The 20144-nt window shown below is 41.8% G+C and overlaps 1 protein-coding gene across 2 annotated transcripts in view; it reads left to right on the top strand.

Moving 5' to 3' along the window:
• The window catches only part of c2cd2l (c2cd2 like), a 126863-nt gene that overhangs the window by 73561 nt on the left and 33158 nt on the right, over nucleotides 1–20144 (top strand). For both annotated transcript variants that reach the window (XM_060912742.1, XM_060912743.1), the window contains exon 3: nucleotides 19426–19521. In XM_060912742.1, the coding sequence (XP_060768725.1) occupies nucleotides 19426–19521 (96 nt within the window). The remainder of the gene's footprint in view (nucleotides 1–19425; nucleotides 19522–20144) is intronic.

Here is a 20144-nt window from a genome sequence, read left to right on the forward strand (position 1 = left end):
GCCTCTTGATTTCTGCTGCGACATGCAGATGCTAGGGTCAGAATTTGGCATCAGTCTGTCAACCCAGTCAGCCTTGTGTTAACGTGGTGGTGGGGAATGCCTGCTTGGGATGCATTTTTGGCCTCTTAATACCAATCGCATGTTGTTTGAATACCACAGCCTGTCTAAGTATTGTTGCCAACCATGTACATCCCTTTACAGCTAGTTTACCCATCTTATAATGACTACTTCCGGCACATCACAAAGCACAAGTCCTTTCAAACTGGTTCCATGAACATGACTTTGAGTTCAGTGGCCTCCCCAGTCACCTGCTTTTGAATCAAATAGAGTCCACTTGTGATGTGGTGTCACTGGAGATTCGCAGCATGAATGCAAATCTGATGAAATGCAGGTTTGATGTGAACCACATCAACATAATCCATAATCGCAAAAGAATTTTTATCCCCCGCTGGCTGAAAGGTCCGGAGTGGGATTATGTCGTGGGGATTTCTGTCCGTCCTGGGAAGGGTGCTCACCTTCTGAAATCAACTCCTCTCACGATTTTTGGAGGAATTTCACGAAACTTGGTAGGATTCTTTGTTATACATCAGTAGTACGTGTATTGTAATTTCGTTAAATTAAGTCACGTTTTACCAGAGTTACAGCCCTTGATTTAAAACACTTTGACAAATTTTATGACAATGTTTCCCTTCTGACATCAACTCCTCTCAGAATTTATGGAGGAATTTCTCGAAGCTTGGCAAAAGGCCTTGTTATACGACGGTAATACGCATATTGCGATTTAACCCCTTCAGTGCCCTTGGACGAGTCACGTACGTCATGAAATCTTTTTTTACCACTGTGCCTTAAGACGGACGAATGTTTTAGGCATTGACTGTAATTCATATGTGCCACTGTGAAGTAAAAGTAATGTGCCATGTAAGGTACATAAAAGGAGGTGTTTATGATGAGTAGCGCAGCCTTTCTCAACCGGGGTGCCGTCAAATTATATATTCTAACATTTGAATTAAAATTCCAAAAAATGATAGTTACACTGATGCAGATCATGGCCGCCTCACGCATCATCAAAATTTGTCTCACGGCCCCCTTTCCCATGTCACAACGTCACTGCCGGGGTCAGCGTGACTGCGTATATTTTATATGGGGGTGCCTTGAGAATTTGCATACTTCTGAAGGGTGCCGTGACTGAAAAAAGGCTAAGAAACGCTGGAGTAGCGTACATCATAAGGCACAGCGGTAAAAGATTTCATGACGTACGTGACTCGTCCAAGGGCATTGAAGGGGTTAATTTCGTTTGTGAAAATTTTACCAGCGTTTTGACCCTTGATTAAATAACTTTTGACAATTTCATGAGGGCGTACGTTCTTCTGAAATCAACTCCTCTCATAATTTGTGGAGGAATTTCACCAAACTTGGCAAAAGGCTTTGTTATATGACCGTTATACGGAGATTGAAACTTTGTTTAATTTGGGCAGATTTTCCCGGAGTTATGCCCTTGATTTATTAACAGGTACTTTGGCAATTTCATCAAGGTGTGCTTGCTTTCTGAAATCAACTTCCCTCACGATTTTTATCCCCCGCTGGCTGAAAGGCCCGAAGCGGGATTATGTCGTGGCGGTGTCCGTCCGTCCTGGGAAGGGTACTCGCCTTCTGAAATCAACTCCTCTCTCAATTTTTGGAGGAATTTCACAAAATTTGACGGGATTCTTTGTTATATGTCGGTAATGCGCATATTGCAATTCCGTTCAATTCAGTCGCATTTTTATCAGAGTTGTGGTCTAGTTGCCAGCAGGGGATACTGTGCTCTCGGAGCACTCTTGTTCGAACACCTTGTCGAATCCATGCCACAAAGGATTGCGCAAAGGAGGGGCCGACTCAGTGTTCATATGGTGTTCTTTATATTTGAGCAAGAGTGCATTTATACTGAATGTTGAAACGGCTGTGAGTTGGCCAGAGCTAATCACATCTATACTGATATTCGTTATAACAACGTGATTGTGAATGCTATATTACTTTTACACAACAGTTCTATAAACAAAAGATTAATATTGAGTAACTGACATTTCCGAGACAATATGGCCACTTGTGGGTTTTTTTTTTTTTCCTGGCAAATGGAACGAGACCTTGAAAAAGGGCCCACACTGATCTGTACATTCTAGGGCTGTAACGATACACCCAACTCACGATTCGATTCGTATTGCGATTTTTGACCCACGATTCGATACACCTACGATTTTTTTTTAATGTTTTTTTAAAGTAGTAAATTTGACTTAACATTTACTTACTTACATTAACTATTTAATAACAAATAATTCAGACCACTGCAGAGAATGAGTAATATGTATGCAAAAATGAACAAATGTATATCCAAAGATTGTTTTATTTCTCAAAATAATACTGTTGAGCCGGAAGCTCTGTTTTTTCGGTTCTGAAAAAGTCATTTTTCCAAATCGTGTAAATCCGTTAAGATTTTTTTGGGGGGGGGGTCTCTCACTGTCTCACTCTCATAGGGCCAATGATTTTCTGTGATCGCGGAAAACAGATGGAAATTACGGAATTTTTATGGTGAAACATTGCTCGCGTGTCAAAATGTAACTACCGCAGAAGGCTTCCGCCCAAGCAGACATGCCTTCAGTGTTGCCAGATATTGCTAACGTTTTCCACCCCAAAATATGTTCAAAACCAGCCAAAAAGCACCTAAATCCGCCCAATCTGGCAACACTGCATGCCTTTCCGGTCAAGTGATTGTGATTGGCTTGTGGCACACCTAGCCAGCCAATGAGCTGCTTGTTTACAGATTCGCTCCCCGCGTCGCAACCAGAATGGCGACCGCTTAAAAGAAATGAATGCTCTGCCAGTGGCGAGTGTGGACGTTGCGTGACTCGCAGAAGATTGTCGCAGGTCGGCGAAAAAACGACTTACCTAATGGATATTAAAAAAAAAGTAATTTAAGTAAGTTTAAAATGTAATTTAAATAAAAAGTAAAGTATTCATAAATTGAAGTTTGGAAGCGCCTCTGTTTTTGGGCTGAGGAGAAGTTTGAAAGGGTGTACCGCGATTCTGCCTTCTTGTATCGCGACACAGATCGTGGCTCTGCGTATTTCGATTTCGATACGCATATTGTTACAGCCCTAGTACATTCCCTTTAAAGGTGTGTCCAGTGAAATTGTCTCCATTACTTCCTTTTCATTTTCATCTGACAAGCTTTCATATTTTAAGTCGAAAGTTATACACTCACTGGCCACTTTAATCAGAACTTGTTCTTGATTCTCAGACTCCTATTCTTGGCTGGCGAGATTGGAACCCAATGTGGTCTTCTGCTGTTGCATGCTGAGATGCTTTTCTGCTCACCACGGTTGCAAAGAGTTGCTATATCCTTCCTGGCAGCTCTTGACAGCAGCACGATGCATCAAATCATGCAGATACAAATCAAGAGCTTCAGCTAATGTTCACTTCAAACATCAGAATGGGGAAAAATTGTGATCTCGGAGTGTGACTTTCTTTCACTGTGGCATGGATGTTGGTTTGAGCCAGATGGACTGGTTTGAGTATTTCAGAAACTGCTGATCTCCTCGGGTTTTCACACACAAGTCTCGAGAGTTTATACAGACTGGTGCGAAAAACAAAAAAAATTGAGTGAGCTACAGTTGTGTGTGGAAACAAACGCCTTGTTGATCAGAGAGGTCAGAGGAAAATGGCCAGATTGGTTCGAGCTGCCAGGAAGGATATAGCAACTCTTTACAACCGTGGTGAGCAGAAAAGCATCTCAGCATGCAACAGCAAAAGACCACATTGGGTTCCAATCCCGCCAGCCAAGAACAGGAATCTGAGAGTCAAGAACAAGTTCTGATTAAAGTGGCCGGTGAGTGTATATACTTTATCTGCTGATGATACAGATAAATTTTATGCAGCACAGTGCATAAAATCATGCAGACACAAATCAAGAACTTCAGTTAATGTTCATTTCTCTATTATACTATCTCGGTTATATCATCTCTGTTATAGTAACGATATTGGTTAACTGTTGCCAGAAAACTGGAGTGATACAAATAATGAAATGTCCCAGGGCATTTATACGAAACACTCTTGGAATGCTGCTCGTTCGATCAGGTTAGTGAAACAGAACTAACTGTTGTATAATTAAAATTCTTTAAAAGCAGTGTACCAGAATACTTCATGAGATTTTGCTCAACTGGTAGAATTTTACATTCTGTTTCTACTGCAGTTGAGCAAACCTACACAGGACAAATTATTTACTTGTCATTATTCTGCATCGACCATGCGTTGGCCTAGTGGTTAGTGTGTCCGCCTCTCGATCAGGAGATCGTGAGTTCTACTCATGGTCGGGTCATGCCAAAGATCATCATAAAAATGGTGACAAGGCCATCTGACAAGGCACGCTGCAATACAGATGCGAGTGGGGAAGTCAAACTCTCGCGGTTACCAGAGGACTGGTTCTCCCCCCCCACTGTAACCCTAGCTGTGTATAGTCCACTTGCATGCGACGTCACAGCCGATCCAGATTGTAAACAGACGCCATCTTGTTGGTCAAACGCCGTATTTCCGCCATCGCAATTTACCGACACTGACTTTCATTGCTTTTCGCCTAAATCTGCAAATATTACCGTGCCACAATGCCAGAGAGTTGTATGGCATATAAATGCCACAACAGGAGAGGTCAGAAATCGGGAAGAAAGTTTCATAGGCTGCCACGGGACCCTGACAGGCGTGCAAAATGGATTGCTGCTATCAGGTATACCATATATACAGTAATAGTGATAGACTACTGATACTTGATCTAACTGATAATATAAAATATTCAACCATAATCGGCTGGTCAGTGCTATACTAGATACTACTGATATATCTAGTATCAGTACTAGTACTCAATACTTAAGTGACTTACCTGTCCAATGAGGATTGTTGTTTTCTTGTTTACAAGATGCCACATCTGAGGGGGGCTGGCAAATCCTGAATTTCTGTAAAGATAACTGTCCAGAGATTTATAAACACGCAGTGCTTCACCACTGAACAGCGAGGGAAAGTTAATGAGGTAATTATACACATCTGGGTATTCCACCTCTGGCAGTTCAATATCCACTGACACGGTCGTGAAAACTACGTCCAGTAATCGATAAGGATCACTAATCTGTAGGTCGTTTATTTTAGACATGTATCTAGTTATCTGTTCATTAGAAAAATGAGCCGTGTAGTCCGTCAGTTGAAATTGATCCATTTTGTATACGAGTGCAGCAGTATTCAGCTGTGTTGTTGACCGACAAGATGGCGGCTGTTTACATTCCAGCCGGGATTCGGTCACGTGACTGCAAGAGACCGAGGGCTATCGAAACAGAGATCGGCGCCGCACCCATACGCCTTAGAGTTGCTTCGTACTGGGACAGGAGACTGCCTGGGAAGCCCAGATTCTGGCATGAGAGGGACTTTGACTTGATTCTGCATTGACTGCCACGTGAATGTCTGACTGAGCAGAAAGTTACAGAACCTCTAGCCATACCAACAGTGATTACACTGTTTTGCTGTCATGCCTTCCTGCATATAGATAACAAATCGGGAGTCCCTGAGCAACAAAGCTAGGCATGTAACGATTCATTCAAATCGATTCACAATATTGGGCTCACGATTCAATTTTCCCGTGATATTTAAAAAAAAAAAATCACGTTAAGAAAATTTGAGGACCAAAAAAATGCAACATTTCCTTTTTTTTTAAAATCAACTTAAACATTCCTCGTGTTAAATTTATTTTTAAAAATACATTTTAATTTTCTTTAATAACCAACAGTAATTATTGATGCACATTTGTAAAGGTCGGAGTAAACTATAATAGCCTATTAATTAAACTATATTGCTTTTATTAAAAATGAAAGTTAATAGCAAATGGGCCTTTTCTTAACTTTTATGACTATTTGTACTAGCGCCATTTGCTTGTCTTTAGTTTTCAGCAGTCTGTAAACGGGGAGCTCTGATTTCTTGTTGAATCCATTTGTACAGTCGATCACACAGCAGCCGTTTTCCCCATTTTAGATCTGTTTGTGTTTTCGTGGCATTCGAGCTGTGTTCCTTCCGCCTGCAGTGAAGTCACATGCACTCCCACGATCATATGCTATTGTGCCCTCTGCTGTCTAAACAACCCAATTACAGCTAGCAAAACCGAAGAGATTATACAGCCTGGCAATAATCGTGGTTCCTTTTTTGTTTCATCAGTTTGATTCATCATAAATTTTTACAGTGACTTATTGTCGCATGATATACCACTACATGCCTAAACAATGCAGTAGCTGTGGGTTGAAAATCCACTTTACAATCAAGTTTAAGACACAAAAAATGCTGGTTAACCCTTTCACCACTGCAAACTGCTAGGTTGGTCTGGAAAATATGGAACCGTTCAACACGACGGGCTGCAAAAGTGGTCTTGTGTGTTGGTTGCCATTATCACAGCCGACTGCTATTCCGGTCCGGTCCCATTGTAGTCGGGAAATCGCTGTGTGCTGTATATGCCGATTGGTTGAGAAATCGAATTCCCCAGGATTTCTTGCGACATAATTTCAATAAGCACACTGCTATTTTCTGTTAATTAGGGTTACGCATCTTTTTGTGTAAATATTAGTGGACAAAGCACTGTTTTAGCCGTGTTCGGTTTATTGTCACAAGTGTTACACATTCTTGAAGCAGAATTTCTCTAGTTTCCAACGGTGTCCCTATGGAACACACTATATTTTCTTTTAAAATTGTGTACTGTTTTATATTGCGTTTTTATCAGTTACTTAGTGTTAATGTTATTTCTTGCATAAAGTAGTGTATATGAAGTTGCGTAGTGGTGAAAGTGTGAAAGGTCAGGATCTCAGGAACATTGGGTGGAAGGCAGGAACAGTTTCTCATCTCATCTCATTATCTCTAGCCGCTTTATCCTGTTCTACAGGGTCGCAGGCAAGCTGGAGCCTATCCCAGCCGACTACGGGCGAAAGGCGGGGTACACCCTGGACAAGTCGCCAGGTCATCACAGGGCTGACACATAGACACAGACAACCATTCACACTCACATTCACACCTACGGTCAATTTAGAGTCACCAGTTAACCTAACCTGCATGTCTTTGGACTGTGGGGGAAACCGGAGCACCCGGAGGAAACCCACGCGGACACGGGGAGAACATGCAAACTCCGCACAGAAAGGCCCTCGCCGGCCACGGGGCTCGAACCCGGACCTTCTTGCTGTGAGGCGACAGTGCTAACCACTACACCACCGTGCCACCCGGAACAGTTTCTAAATAGGGAAACCAGAACTTTTGTAGCGAGCTTGTTTCTTCATTCTTAAGCCTAGGTCACAACCGGACGTATGATTTTTTTTGGCCGTGCGATTTTTGGCATTTCCCAAATCGCTGCGTTTTTTTTTGTTCGTGGAGAAAGACGCACGTTAGCCGTAAGTTTGTCTTGCAACCTGAAAAAAACGTAAGCGCCCGTAGAGTTTGTTTGACATGACAAAGAACCTCTGCGGCCAGTCCACGGCTTGAAAATCAGCACGTCACACGTGCGCCCTCCGTGCATTTCTTGCGGTTTTTGCATGTAGACCGGCCGTAGGAGCACGTACTGCCGGTTGTGACCGAGGCTTTATATACGCAATAGCTTGTAAAACGCATCAGTTGTGACAGACTTTGCTGTTACTGTAAATAACCCATGCCAGGGCTGTGTGATGCGTTAGCCTCATTATCACCCTGAGCAGCATGGTCTAGAGTGTGTTGTTTTGCGCATACCACAGAGGTTTTTTTTCCAACAACTGAAATTTTTGAAATTAAATTTATACATTTAATATTACAGAACGTCTATGGTCATGAGCTTTGGGTAATGACAGAAAGAACAAGATCGCGGATACAAGCGGCTGAAATGAGTTTCCTTCGCAGGGTGGCTGGGCGCTCCCTTAGAGATAGGGTGAGGAGCACAGTCACTCGGGAGGAGCTCGGAGTAGAGCCGCTGCTCCTCCACATCGAGAGGAACCAGCTGAGGTGGCTCGGGCATCTTTTTCGGATGCCTCCTGGACGCCTCCCTGGGGAGGTGTTCCAGGCATGTCCCCCCGGGAGGAGGCCCCGGGGAAGACCCAGGACACGCTGGAGGGACTATGTCTCTCGGCTGGCCTGGGAACGCCTCAGTGTTCTTTCCGAGGAGCTGGCCGAGGTGTCTGGGGAAAGGGAAGTTTGGGCTTCCATGCTTAGACTGCTGCCTCCGCGACCCGGTCCTGGATAAGCGGAAGAAGACGAGACGAGAACGTCTGTGAGACGAGTTTCAGAAGCTGTAAACAGTTGCTCCCCCACCAGCTCTTCCTGTGTTCTCTTTCTTGCAATTAAGACCAAAAAAAAATCCTGCAGCTTGTCGTGGTACTGAGAAACCAGAAAGTGCAAAAATCAGCCTGGAAGGTTAAAGATGCTTTCAGAGCGAGCGAGCGAGGAAGCAGAGAAGGTCTTGTGTAGTAGCTGTGTTTTGGACTCATCTGCACAACCATTTGCAAATGTCCTGTATTCTGCTGTCATCTGTTTACTGAACTCGACATGTCCTCTGGGCCATGGCATGACTCACACTATCTCACAGAAATGTACACAGACACAGGATCTCTCACGCACGCACGCACACGGTCACCAGAGACGTTTCTCCGAGGATGATATGAAAGTGTAAGACTGGCTCAATGAACTCGTAATAATGATAACGTAATGATTATACACGGTCATAAGTTTCCAGACCGTGTCTCAGCTGCTACATGGGGAATTTATGCAACAAGGAAGGCGTGTGCGCGCACAGACATCCATCATTGCATAACCTCAAGTATGTGGTGCATGCTGGCGACAAATGTGTGGCCAGAAGGTCAAAACAAACCAGCCTCATTAATCAGCTGACTGAATGTCTTTACAATGAGTTTTTCTGTGCAAGCGTAGGCTCCTCTGAGATCCATGATGCACAGAATACAGATCAGATCATGGCTTTACAACATAAAAAATGGATTTTACACACAAACGCAAGGAATTCCAACTTTATTATACATTTTCTGAACCTGTTAACCAAGTCTTTATTGAACAATTTATCATTTGTACTAGGGGTGGGCAAAATTATCGATACGGCGATATATCGCGATACTTTGTCTTCCGATTCAGTATCGATACTCAAAATTTGAATATCGATATTTTTTCAAATAATAAATCATGTTTCAGACGGGTTGTAAATCCAGTACGCCTTCCGCACCTCCGCTCCGCGAGGTGTCACTGTGCCGCTACCTCACTGCAAGGCACTCTTCGTCTTCTCTTTTTTTTCCCGGTGGTTGCAGTGAGGAAAAAAAAACAAGCAAGCATGGCTGTTAACGTAAACCTAGAGACGCCGCCGAACTTTAAGGCAGATGTTTGGAGACACTTTGGATTCCAAAGGAAAGGAGAAAAAAAAACAGTGAGCTGGACAAAGAGTACGCACTTTGCAAAACCTGTTTCACTCCAATTAGTTATTCAGGTAACACAACAAACTTGCGAACTTACTTAGCACGACACCACCCCGACATACTAGCTCAGCCGGAGCCACCGAAACCCGACCCGAAGCAAACCACACTGGACAGCGCCAAAGTCCTCCCGTCTACTTCAGTGATGTGTGACTTACTGTAACTGTGAACTTAATTTTGTCATTTAAGGCCAAAGGCAAGAAGCTGCACTTTATTTTGCATTTTCAATTTTAGTGTGTGTGAGACACTGCATTTTATTTTGAGTATTTACTCCAAGTTCAGAAGAAACGTGATTCACTGAGGTTTCAGTTCAGTTTCAGTGTGTGGACACTGACCCACACTGCACTATGTTTCATAATCGTGCTCAGGGAGACTAAGATGCCCACTGCACTTTTCACTGTGTTTCAGACAGTGTGTTGTTCCTGCAAATATGTTGTAACTTGCGCTTGTATAGTTACAATAAAATGGCATGGATAATTAGAATTACATTGTTTTGACTCAGTTTGTCCCATGAATTATCACCATCATCTGATGTACATACAACTCGGATTTTAAGATGCATAATGCGTTTACATTTTTCAGTGAACTATGTAGAATATCGCAATATATCGCAGTATTGTATCGTGACTCAAGTATCGTGATGCGTATCGTATCGTGAGGTCCTTGGCAATACCCACCCCTAATTTGTACTATTTAGACATTAAATGAGAACTGAAGCCATTTTTAAACTTGCTTTATTTCTTAACGTGTTATTCAGTTACGTTTTCGGTTTTAGTCACCTTATATCGTGACTCGTATTGGCAACTAATTGCATTTAAATATGATACTTATCGGCCTATTCGGTTTTTAGCCATGTTGAATTTAGTTCGTTTGGTCCACGGCCGGCAGGCATCGCTCATCTGCGCGATCTTCACGTGACTTCGACGCGTGAAGTGTCAGCCGGGTGTCAGTGCCGCCATTTTGAAAACTGTTTTTCTAAATGAAATATTGCACAAAAACGAGTTCAAATGATGATTACTGTATACTTTTTCAAACTTTCCTGATTGCTATCAAAACAAAGAAAACTTCCGGCTTGATTACGTCAGCATTCGAAAGAGAGCGCACGCGTTTTTTGACAACGTTGGCAGATGTCGGTCACTTTGATTTCCGCTGTACGTTTTACTTCCGTCCTACGATGTCTTGCACAGGTCTCAACGAATCTCGTTTACGGCTATCGCTTTGACATATGGACTGATATATTACAGAGCATATTTCAAACACTCATAACTTGCTGTAGCAGTGACAAAATAGTGATCAAAAATGCATTTGTGTATTTAATAAAATGAGAGAATTTTGATGATAAATTTGCTTTCAGTTCCCCTTTAAAGCTAGACGGCCTTTCGATTTCATAAAATCGGTGAAATTTAGTTCCCTCTGAAATTTAGTCATTGTGATTTATTTCTGTAATATCTCTCAAAATATCAGGCCATTCTGTGGCTGGGAAGTTATTTAATTTGAGGGGATTCCCGAGCAAATAATCTGCATGAAATCACTTACTTCGTGCAGTCAAGCAGACAGAGGAAGTCCGTGTGCGCGTGCGCAGGTTTACCTTTGACCGTGCACTGACCGTTATATCATTGTCGCTAAACGAACAGCTGATCACACCGAGGAGCTCGCTGACCGCCGATATTTATTAGTTTGGTCTTGCGTTTCCTTTCTTTTGCAACATGATGTCTTTTCTTCCCGCTTTCCGTTCCTGTACTTGGTCTTTCACGGTTCATTCGCATGCTCACGTCTTCCATTTTTCTCTCCTGTTTCAAATTTGTATCCAACAATGCCTTGCGTGATGCATGACGTAGCATCTTGAATTGGGTCATGGTGAAGCAGGAAAAAATAGTTGAGAATTTAGGGCCATGTGGCTCTAAATTCATTAATTGTTCTATGAGGGGAAAAAAAATTAAATTGGAAGTCTGTGATTCGAATTCAGCAGCTTTCCATCCACTAAACAGCAATAATTGGGTATCAGGGAAAATTATTTTTATGACCTACACTTGAAAAATCCGAAAGGCAGTATAGCTTTAAAATAATCATTGTTCACAAATATTCTTGGTTGCAAAATTCTGTTGCATTTCTGTGATAGCTAGCTGAGGTGATTAAATGGCAGTAATGTTAAAGGGGTTAACTTCAGGTATTCTTGTTAGCTCAGCTTGCGAAATTAGCACCATGGCCTTTATTGGTAATGTAAACATGTTTCCCTGCTCTGAAGGGGAGGGGGACCCATTAACTCTAAATCCGCTTAGAATGGAAGTGTAAATGCAGCTGTTGGAATTAAGTTAGTAAATTTTAGGTCAGTTATAAATTAGATCAATATCTGGATAGCTCGTCTTTACATATTGGAGATCGGACGACTTTTTTTTTTTTAATGGTGACTTGTGAATAAATAAATATCTCAAAATAAATATTTTTATTTTTTTCCCGGTCCAAATCCTGCGCTCTGATTGGCTGGCGAGCGGGTCCGTATCCTACGGTACGGACCCCAGTTACGGACCTCTGGCGACTCACTTGTTCACAACAACAAACATGGTAGCATTTTTTTGTCGACATTTATCTTTTTTATAAGATTTATTTATAAGATTATCAAAAATCTTATAAATTTTTGCCAGCATTTCTCAGGAGAATAGCATTAATTTTACAGCATGGATAGCGATAACGACAGTGTTCATAGCGAAAGCGAGTTTTACTACCCTGAGGAAGAAGAAATAAAAGAAAACATTTTCAGGAGAAAGCTAAAAACCTGTAACTTGCTAACGCCAAGCAAAAACATGGCTGAATCCTGAATGACTCCTATTTGTATAAATAGGGGACTACATAGGTGGCAAAATGTAGGTTTTTTTTTTTTTTTTTCCTGCCATGGAAGTGCACTTGTATACCGAGGAGGAAGCCGTTTGCATTACAGCTGTGAATGAGGATTCAAAATGGCGGTTCGGCTCGGTTTTCCCTTTCGGGCGCTCTCGTTTTCTGTTAGAATTTGGTAAAGAAAAAATAAATATATTATTTACCAGCTTAAGGTCGGTCCGTATGGTGAAATACCGTGACCTCGGCCCAGAGGGCCTCGCTCAGTACTTTCAAGACCTCGGTCACGGTATTTCACCATACGGACCTCCAAGCTGGTAAAGAACATATATATCCTAGTTGATTTATGTTTTGTTTTTTTGTTTTTTTTTTCCTCTCCATAGTGACGATTGTATAATTTTGGGTCATCAAATTAGGCCTGGGTAATATGATCATCTAATATCAATATCGTGATGAGTCATGTCACAGTACACACTTCTGAATTATTGTCACTGTAACAATCTTTTTCTGACATTTTCTTATAGCAGTTACAAGCTTCTCAGATGTTTCGAAGCAATCTGATGTTCAAATGGATGTTCGCCGAGTCAGGAACTCTTGGCCACACCTCGGCAACCTAGTTTCCACTAAGTAGGTTACTCAAAGTATAATGCATGCTATTTTAGCACTTCTCAGCTGATCTGAGATCAGCCGTTTCTTCTGATCAAGGGTCACAGCTCTGCGAGAGAAATCATGTCCTGCAGCAGCTCTTTCCACACTCTGCTTATCTTTCCTCCATGCTGCATTGTATTATAGAAGTGTTTTACACATATAGTTGATAGTTTCGGGGGTTTTTTGGCTATATTTTTGAGCACCCAAATACATTTCATTCCAGTAACAAAACCTAATTTATGAATCTGTTTTGAAAAACCATTGCACTTTGGTTTCCAGTTTGGCTGTGACAGCTCGGGGTCAGGGGGAGGGAGAGCGTGAGAGAGGAGAGGCACATCAGCAGCAGCTAATGAGAGAAAAGGACAGACGGAGCTCATAACACATTCTTCTTTCTTATTAATGATTAAACGTGAATTACCATACGAGTTTGATTTCTCGCCAGCAAATAATAATTGTGAAGAGACTGCGAAACCGTGCTACAGTAGTCGTCCTCAGCTTTGTGAATTTGCTCTGCTGCAGCAGACGTTCTCCAAGAAGCTCCTTTTATCTGCATGCTCTTCTTTTCCTTGTGGGTTGCTGCTATATTTGTGGCTCCCTGCTCGCCTCTTTGCTTTATAATGTCGCACGATGTATTTTTAAGCATCAGAATATGACCGCTACATAAATTTCTCGTATTGAGCTCATTTTTGTTGCATATAATCCTTAGACACCTTGAATGCAGTCAGTCACTTCAAACTGTAATAACTGACCTGTGCTTGAACTTGTGCAACTTGTCCTCCGATTTACTGGCAGCTAAAAGAAAATTTACTGAAGAAGAGTTTTGCATCCATCAGCGGGGCTTTTTTTTTCTTTTTTTAATTTAATTTTAATTAATTAATCACCAAAATACATTACAATACAAATAAAAGAGGAACAATTATTGACTCAGATAATTCAAACTAAAATGGGTTGCGACGGGGGAAAGAAACCAAACTTGCGTCCCAGTTGCAATCTAACCCCCTACAATACTACATACATTAAGAATATACTCAAAGTACATACAAGTAAATAAGAATATGGCAGAGGAGTAAAGTGCATATCAAGCTAAATTAATATCTAACCTGGTGGACTAGAAGTTCCTCACTTAAGGCCAATTTATGCTGACAACCCAGTCCTCGCAGATAGCGTCGCAGACAGTGTCTGCGTAGCCCCCCCACCTTCGCAGACGCTCTGCGCGCACCTCCCAAAAATTGTGACCACCGCAGAAGCCTCGCAGACAGCGCCGCAGACAAGAGGGCTCTGATTGGTCCACTCTACATCCGCTGTACACGCACTTCCGCTTCCCTACTTTCCCGGTTTGGTTTGTTTTCACGACCGGCATTTTTAAAAACACGAGCGAAGATGGAGCAGCACGAAGAGCGGTTGATTGAGGAAGTACGTACATCTATACGACTCCAGTTCTAGTCATTATAAAAAAAAAAAGTTCTAGTCATTATAAGTAACCGGAGGATAAACACTCCACTAACCACACCCACCAACTACTCCTAGCGACTTCGCGCCCCCTTGCGTTGTGCCGGTGAATAACATCACGCATGCCTATACTCCCCGCTCAACGATAAATTACAACTGTCTGCGAAAAGCTATCTGCGAAAGCCTTGTCGCACGAGCATACAGAGGCCTTTATACCCCTTTTCCACCAAATCAGTTCCAGGGCTGGTTCGGGGCCAGTGCTGGTGCTGGTTCACAACTCGTTCAACTTGCGAGCCAGCTGAGAACCAGTTTGTTTTTCCATAGCTCGGGGTGCTAAGGGGAGCCATGTCATTACATCGCTGTATACGTCAGTTACGTCGCTGCGTTTGCATAAACCTTGGCGCGAACATCGAAGCAACAGCAACACGGAGAAGAAGAAGCAGCAACAACAATGGATGACTTCGCGTTTGTACAGCTGCTGCTTCTTGTTGCTTAAAAATGGCGATCTTTCGCGGTCTTGCTATTGTTGTTGGTCTTAACAACTCCACCCACCCCCCACCCCCCGCTGACGTAAGCGGTTCTTTCCTCTGGCCCAGCAGAGAGTTGGTGCTAGCCTGGAACCAGTTTTTCTGGCCCCAGAGTCAGTTCTTTGTCAGTGGAAACAGAAAACCTGGTTCCAAACTAAGCACTGGCCCCGAACCAGCCCTGGAACTGCTTTGGTGGAAAAGGGGCATGAGACAAATATTAATTAGATTGGTCTTAAAAGTAGTAAATAGGTTAATTTCCTTCGTACTAGATGCCAACAAGTTCCACAATTCAGCAGTCCGGACAAAGTATGATTTCCTATTGTAATTCTGATTATGTTCGCAAATAAAATTATAATTATTGAGGTCATAATTACGTGTACGATAATATGGTTCAAAAGTACGTAGGTGGTTTCTAATATCAGTAGCTATAAGGCCATTTCTGGACTTGAAAAATAGAAGTAAATCTGATATTTCTCTACGATATTCTAAAGGCAATAAATTAAGTTTAATTAGTCTCTCTCTCTCTCTGTCATGTTTTGAGGATAGTTCAATACGAATTTAGTTGCTGTTCACTGGATGTTCTCTAAAAGGGCTCGATGCTTAGTAGTGTAAGGTGACCACAAACTACTACCATACTCCAGCTTCGGTCGGACCATTGCACAGTATAGCAGCTTTCTGGTGGTGCTGGAGTCTCGTACGTCCCAGCAGAGTCTCTTAAGGAGACCAAGAATTTTATTTGCTTTAGACACCGTGACTTCTGTGTGCTTTGACCAGGACAAATCATTGCAAACCATTATGCCAAGGTTGGTGGTGAAGGATACACTTTCAAGCTCTCTACTGTCTAGAGTGTAGTTCCTGATGGTTGTTGAAGTTTTCTTCTTGGAGATCTTCAGCACTTTCCATTTGGTTCCGTTAAAATCCATTTTCCAGTCTTGACTCCACTTGTACAAACAGTCCAGATCTTGTTGAAGCTTGGAGGCATCAGGATGGTCAATAGCTCGATATAGTTTGGAGTCATCCGCAAAGAGGGCGATAGTTGTTAGAACAGATGTAGTCGGGAGCATCGTTTATGTAGACAGGAAACATGATCTCATGCTGTAATACTATTAATCTTAAAAGTGAAATTTACTATAAATCATCATGTCTGGATTTCAATCGTTCTCACAGAAATGAAGGTCAAGGTCCAATCTGAGGTTCTGGAGCGAGATTTTAAAAAATACTTACCTTCTGGGTCCATGTGGCTACTGCTTATAAATAAAATAGTTTTCTCATCCCATGTCCATCCAGTAAATATAGCATATATACACATTATCAGTTATACTCGTCTCATCTCTTGCAAGCATCACCGAGCTGTGAGCAGCGTCAGGGCTTGGAGTGTTTTGGTTACCGATTTTGTTTACTGTGTTTTTTGTTCAAAATACAGTGCTGTGAACTCTATTTTCAAAATGGTAAGAAAGCACTTGTTCATGAACTGTCTTAGGGTTATTTAGTACTAATGAGCACGTTTTGTTTCACAAGTGTGGTGTAAAGACTCTAAAATAAAAAATGAAGGCGAATAGCAGAAGTTTGATATCGGCTTCTCAATCTATCTGCCAAAAAGCTAAAAAAGAGTCTTACAAAACCTTTCATTTGACCTTTCAGAAGGACCAAACTAAAGCTGCGATGATCAAAAGGTCAATTTTCTTAAAATAAACACCACTTGCTTGATATCGAATCGGTAACCTTGGGGAACCGCGAGGTGAATTTCGTTCGTCTTTTTATCTGCCGATCATCTTCCGATACTACGAAGTTATAACAAGGTTTCTTGTATGTTGTTTCTGGTTCTGATTGGTTCGGAAGTTCATCAAGAAGTAGAACGGGTAATCGAACTCCATCAGGATAAGTTCTGATTGGTTGCAAAGTTTCGCTATTGTTGCACTCATTCTTACAACACGATGACATGCGTTCTTGTGTACCTTTTTGATAACGCGAGGTCACGATTTGCCGTTCTGGTGATTGTAATGCGCATGCGCAGTGCACTGTTGGTACACCCATTCTTACAACACGATGACACAGTGGCTACTACCTTGCTTTGCCTCTATGAGGAAGTAGCCACAAAAATCTTTCTAAAATATAATCGGAAAGAATGCTTTTTTTTTTTTTTTTGAGAAGATCTTTGATTGAAACCCGGATCAGTCATATATCCTGGAATTGTATCCAAGATGATCATATCACGTTATCATGGTTCTCTGTTGATATTAGCTTCATGTTAAATTATACATGCAGACAAAAATGCAAGAGGGAAGAAAAAAAACATTTTAAGTGGGAGTGCCAAGTTGAAGATTCTGATTGATTGATTGATTGATTGATTGATTGATTGATTGATATTTGTCCTCCTGACCATCACTCACACCCGACACTCAATTCTCCGTCCCCCAGCCCAGACATTGTACAGTAATGCTACGGTCGACTTAACATGGAAGTGGAAAGTCGTAACTTGGAATTATGTCCTACTTTTTTTTTTTTTTTAAAGCAACCATCTAGCCCAGTAACTGTGATGAGTGATGTATATTTACCTCCTCAAAACAGCAAACTGTATAATCCAGCGGTCTCAAAAGTAGCCGGTCACCAGCGGCAAATCGCCGCCTATGGCTTGTTATGCCGCCGGCTATTGTCAGTCGAGTCACAAAATTTAATATTAAATATTTCTGACAGCAAAAAAAGTTGTGAACATAAATTACATCCACCATGTCATGTATGTCCGTTGCCGCGTCAAGGGTGTTTACATCCTCGACACGAGTGCAGCCATTACTGCCGCCTGTGTTGCCAGATTGCGCGGTTTCCCGCCCAATTTGGGCGGTTTTAAGTGCATTTTGGCGGGTTTTGAACATATTTTGGGCTGTAAAACGTCAGCAGTATCTGGCAACACATTTTTTTTTTTTTAACTTAATACAAGAAATTAATGGATGCCAACGTTTTTGCCAAAATGATATTTTATTTTCCATTGTTTAGGCAGCTTCAGCATCATACTGTGAGATTCTGTTCAAGTTGTTGTTTTTCTTCTATGAAACCTGAGCCATTTATTTTATTAGTTTATAATTATTGTTTAATTTAGTCTTCAGGAGAGACTGCCTGCACACGGTACTAGTATTAATAGTTTTTTTTCTTACATGAAAGCTGAGGCATTTATATTATATTTGAAGGTAACTTCATGTTGTGCTGTGAGGTTCTGTGCACTTTAACTTTTGAACCAACAGGTGCATTTGGATAAGTAAAGCCTATTTTTCTGCATTTTTGTAGTCCTGGTAATCTTTTATATTGGTAAAGTTGTTTATAGGACCATTTCTCAGTATCTGTTTTTTTAATCAGTAGTTTTTCAGTAATAACTTAATATTTAATATATCACTCAATTTTAAACAACCCCCGCGCCTCCCCCATAGTCTCCAAAATTTCTGTGGGAAACACTGGTGTGCGTAACAACGCTAATCAAGCTTAAGCTAGACGACCCGCCTCAAATACCCGTCCCAGGTAAATGTTATCCCAATTTTAGATGGCCTGTTCCAAACCACCCCGCCCCATGAAAAATTCGTACTTGCCCATCCATCCATCCATCCATCCATCCATCCATCCATCCATCCATCCATCCATCCATCCATCCATCCATCCATCCATCCATCCATCCATCCATCCATCCATCCATCCATCCATCCATCCATCCATCCATCCATCCATCCATCCATCCATCCATCCATCCATCCATCCATCCATCCATCCATCCATCCATCCATCCATCCATCCATCCATCCATCCGACATTTTACCATTCAGCACCCTGCTGTAAATTATTTGTACCCTGCTATTCTCCCAAACTTTGAAGCCCCTGTAATCCGTGTTTGATTTAACAAGCTAATATGTCTGTGCGTTGATTTGGATACAGCGTACAGCAACATTTCCAGGTAAGAGGTGTTTCTGTGTCCCAGGTTGAGGAGACCTTCCATCTTTCCAAGAAGGGATTTTGTGCTGAAGGGGAATTTTCTTGGGTTTTTACCAAGTCTGAGGTGCGTTTTAGGAGTTAGGAGTTTTACTTGAATGCAGCATAAAACAGCACTGCTCTGGCTCACTGGCAGCTCGCAGCCATAGCTGCGTTCTGTTATTGCTGGGATGGAGTGACGTCCTGGGTTTGGGATTTACTGACCAATATTTTTGGCTCAAATCACTTGTGTCTGCAGAGAGAAGCAGTTATGCAGTGTATAATCTCTAATCCATGTTATTTATTATGTACTGGCTCACTGAGATGTGGAGTGTAGTGTTCGAGAGAGTCGTTGCTCATTGGAAGATCCGAAATGCGAAATTATGTTGTACGTCAGTGTAGATTTTGATTCCTCTATATAGTGTCTATAAAGAAATATGAATTGCTTGGCTGTAATAACCTTCTTGTGATACAAAACAAGATTCTCCTGCTCATCAACTCACTGCCATGTGCTTTTCTGTCTTTCATCATCACAGAGCTCAATTCAAATCACCTTCGACGATAGCCTTCAGCTCCCTGTGTCCGCGTCCATTGAGCAGGTGACCTGCACAGACCAGTCAGCACACAGCATGGTGAGGCAGCAATCTCGCTTTTTATGGCCGTCACGATGTGGCATAATGCTGCGTTCACATGTCGAAGGTAATACGGAGCAAGTGATGACTGCAGCAGTAAACGGCAGAAATTAACGCAACATCAAGGGTTGTTTTGCTGATTTAGCAGGGTAGAGCTTTATACTGAGTAGATGCTATTATAATGTCATGGAAGGGAGATGCAGGTTCCTGCCTTTTTTTTTTTTTTTTTAAAGTCAGGGCGAGTAAGGAATAAAACGCAACAGAGCATGCCGTTACAGGAAAATAATCGCTGTAGGGCTGCGATGTTGTGATACAGCCTGAATTGAAGTATTTTATTCTTCTAATACGACAACTGTTTGTCAATAGTTACGATTTTGTAATGTATTAATGAACATCATATCCTTGACTTTTAACTGTTTATAGTTGCAGTTAATGTTGTGAAATGTCCCCAAGGCAAACTAAGTCCTGTTCTCACTTACAGTATAGCAGTTATGATACCGTAAACATTATTAAAATGTGTATGTATACAGTGCTGAGCGTAAATAAGTGCACCCCCTTTGAAAAGTAACATTTTGAACAATATCTCAATGAACGCAAACAATTTCCAAAATGTTGAAAAGACA

Source organism: Neoarius graeffei, chromosome 28 (genome assembly GCF_027579695.1).
Source record: "Neoarius graeffei isolate fNeoGra1 chromosome 28, fNeoGra1.pri, whole genome shotgun sequence".
In the NCBI taxonomy this organism is placed as follows: Eukaryota; Metazoa; Chordata; class Actinopteri; order Siluriformes; family Ariidae; genus Neoarius; species Neoarius graeffei.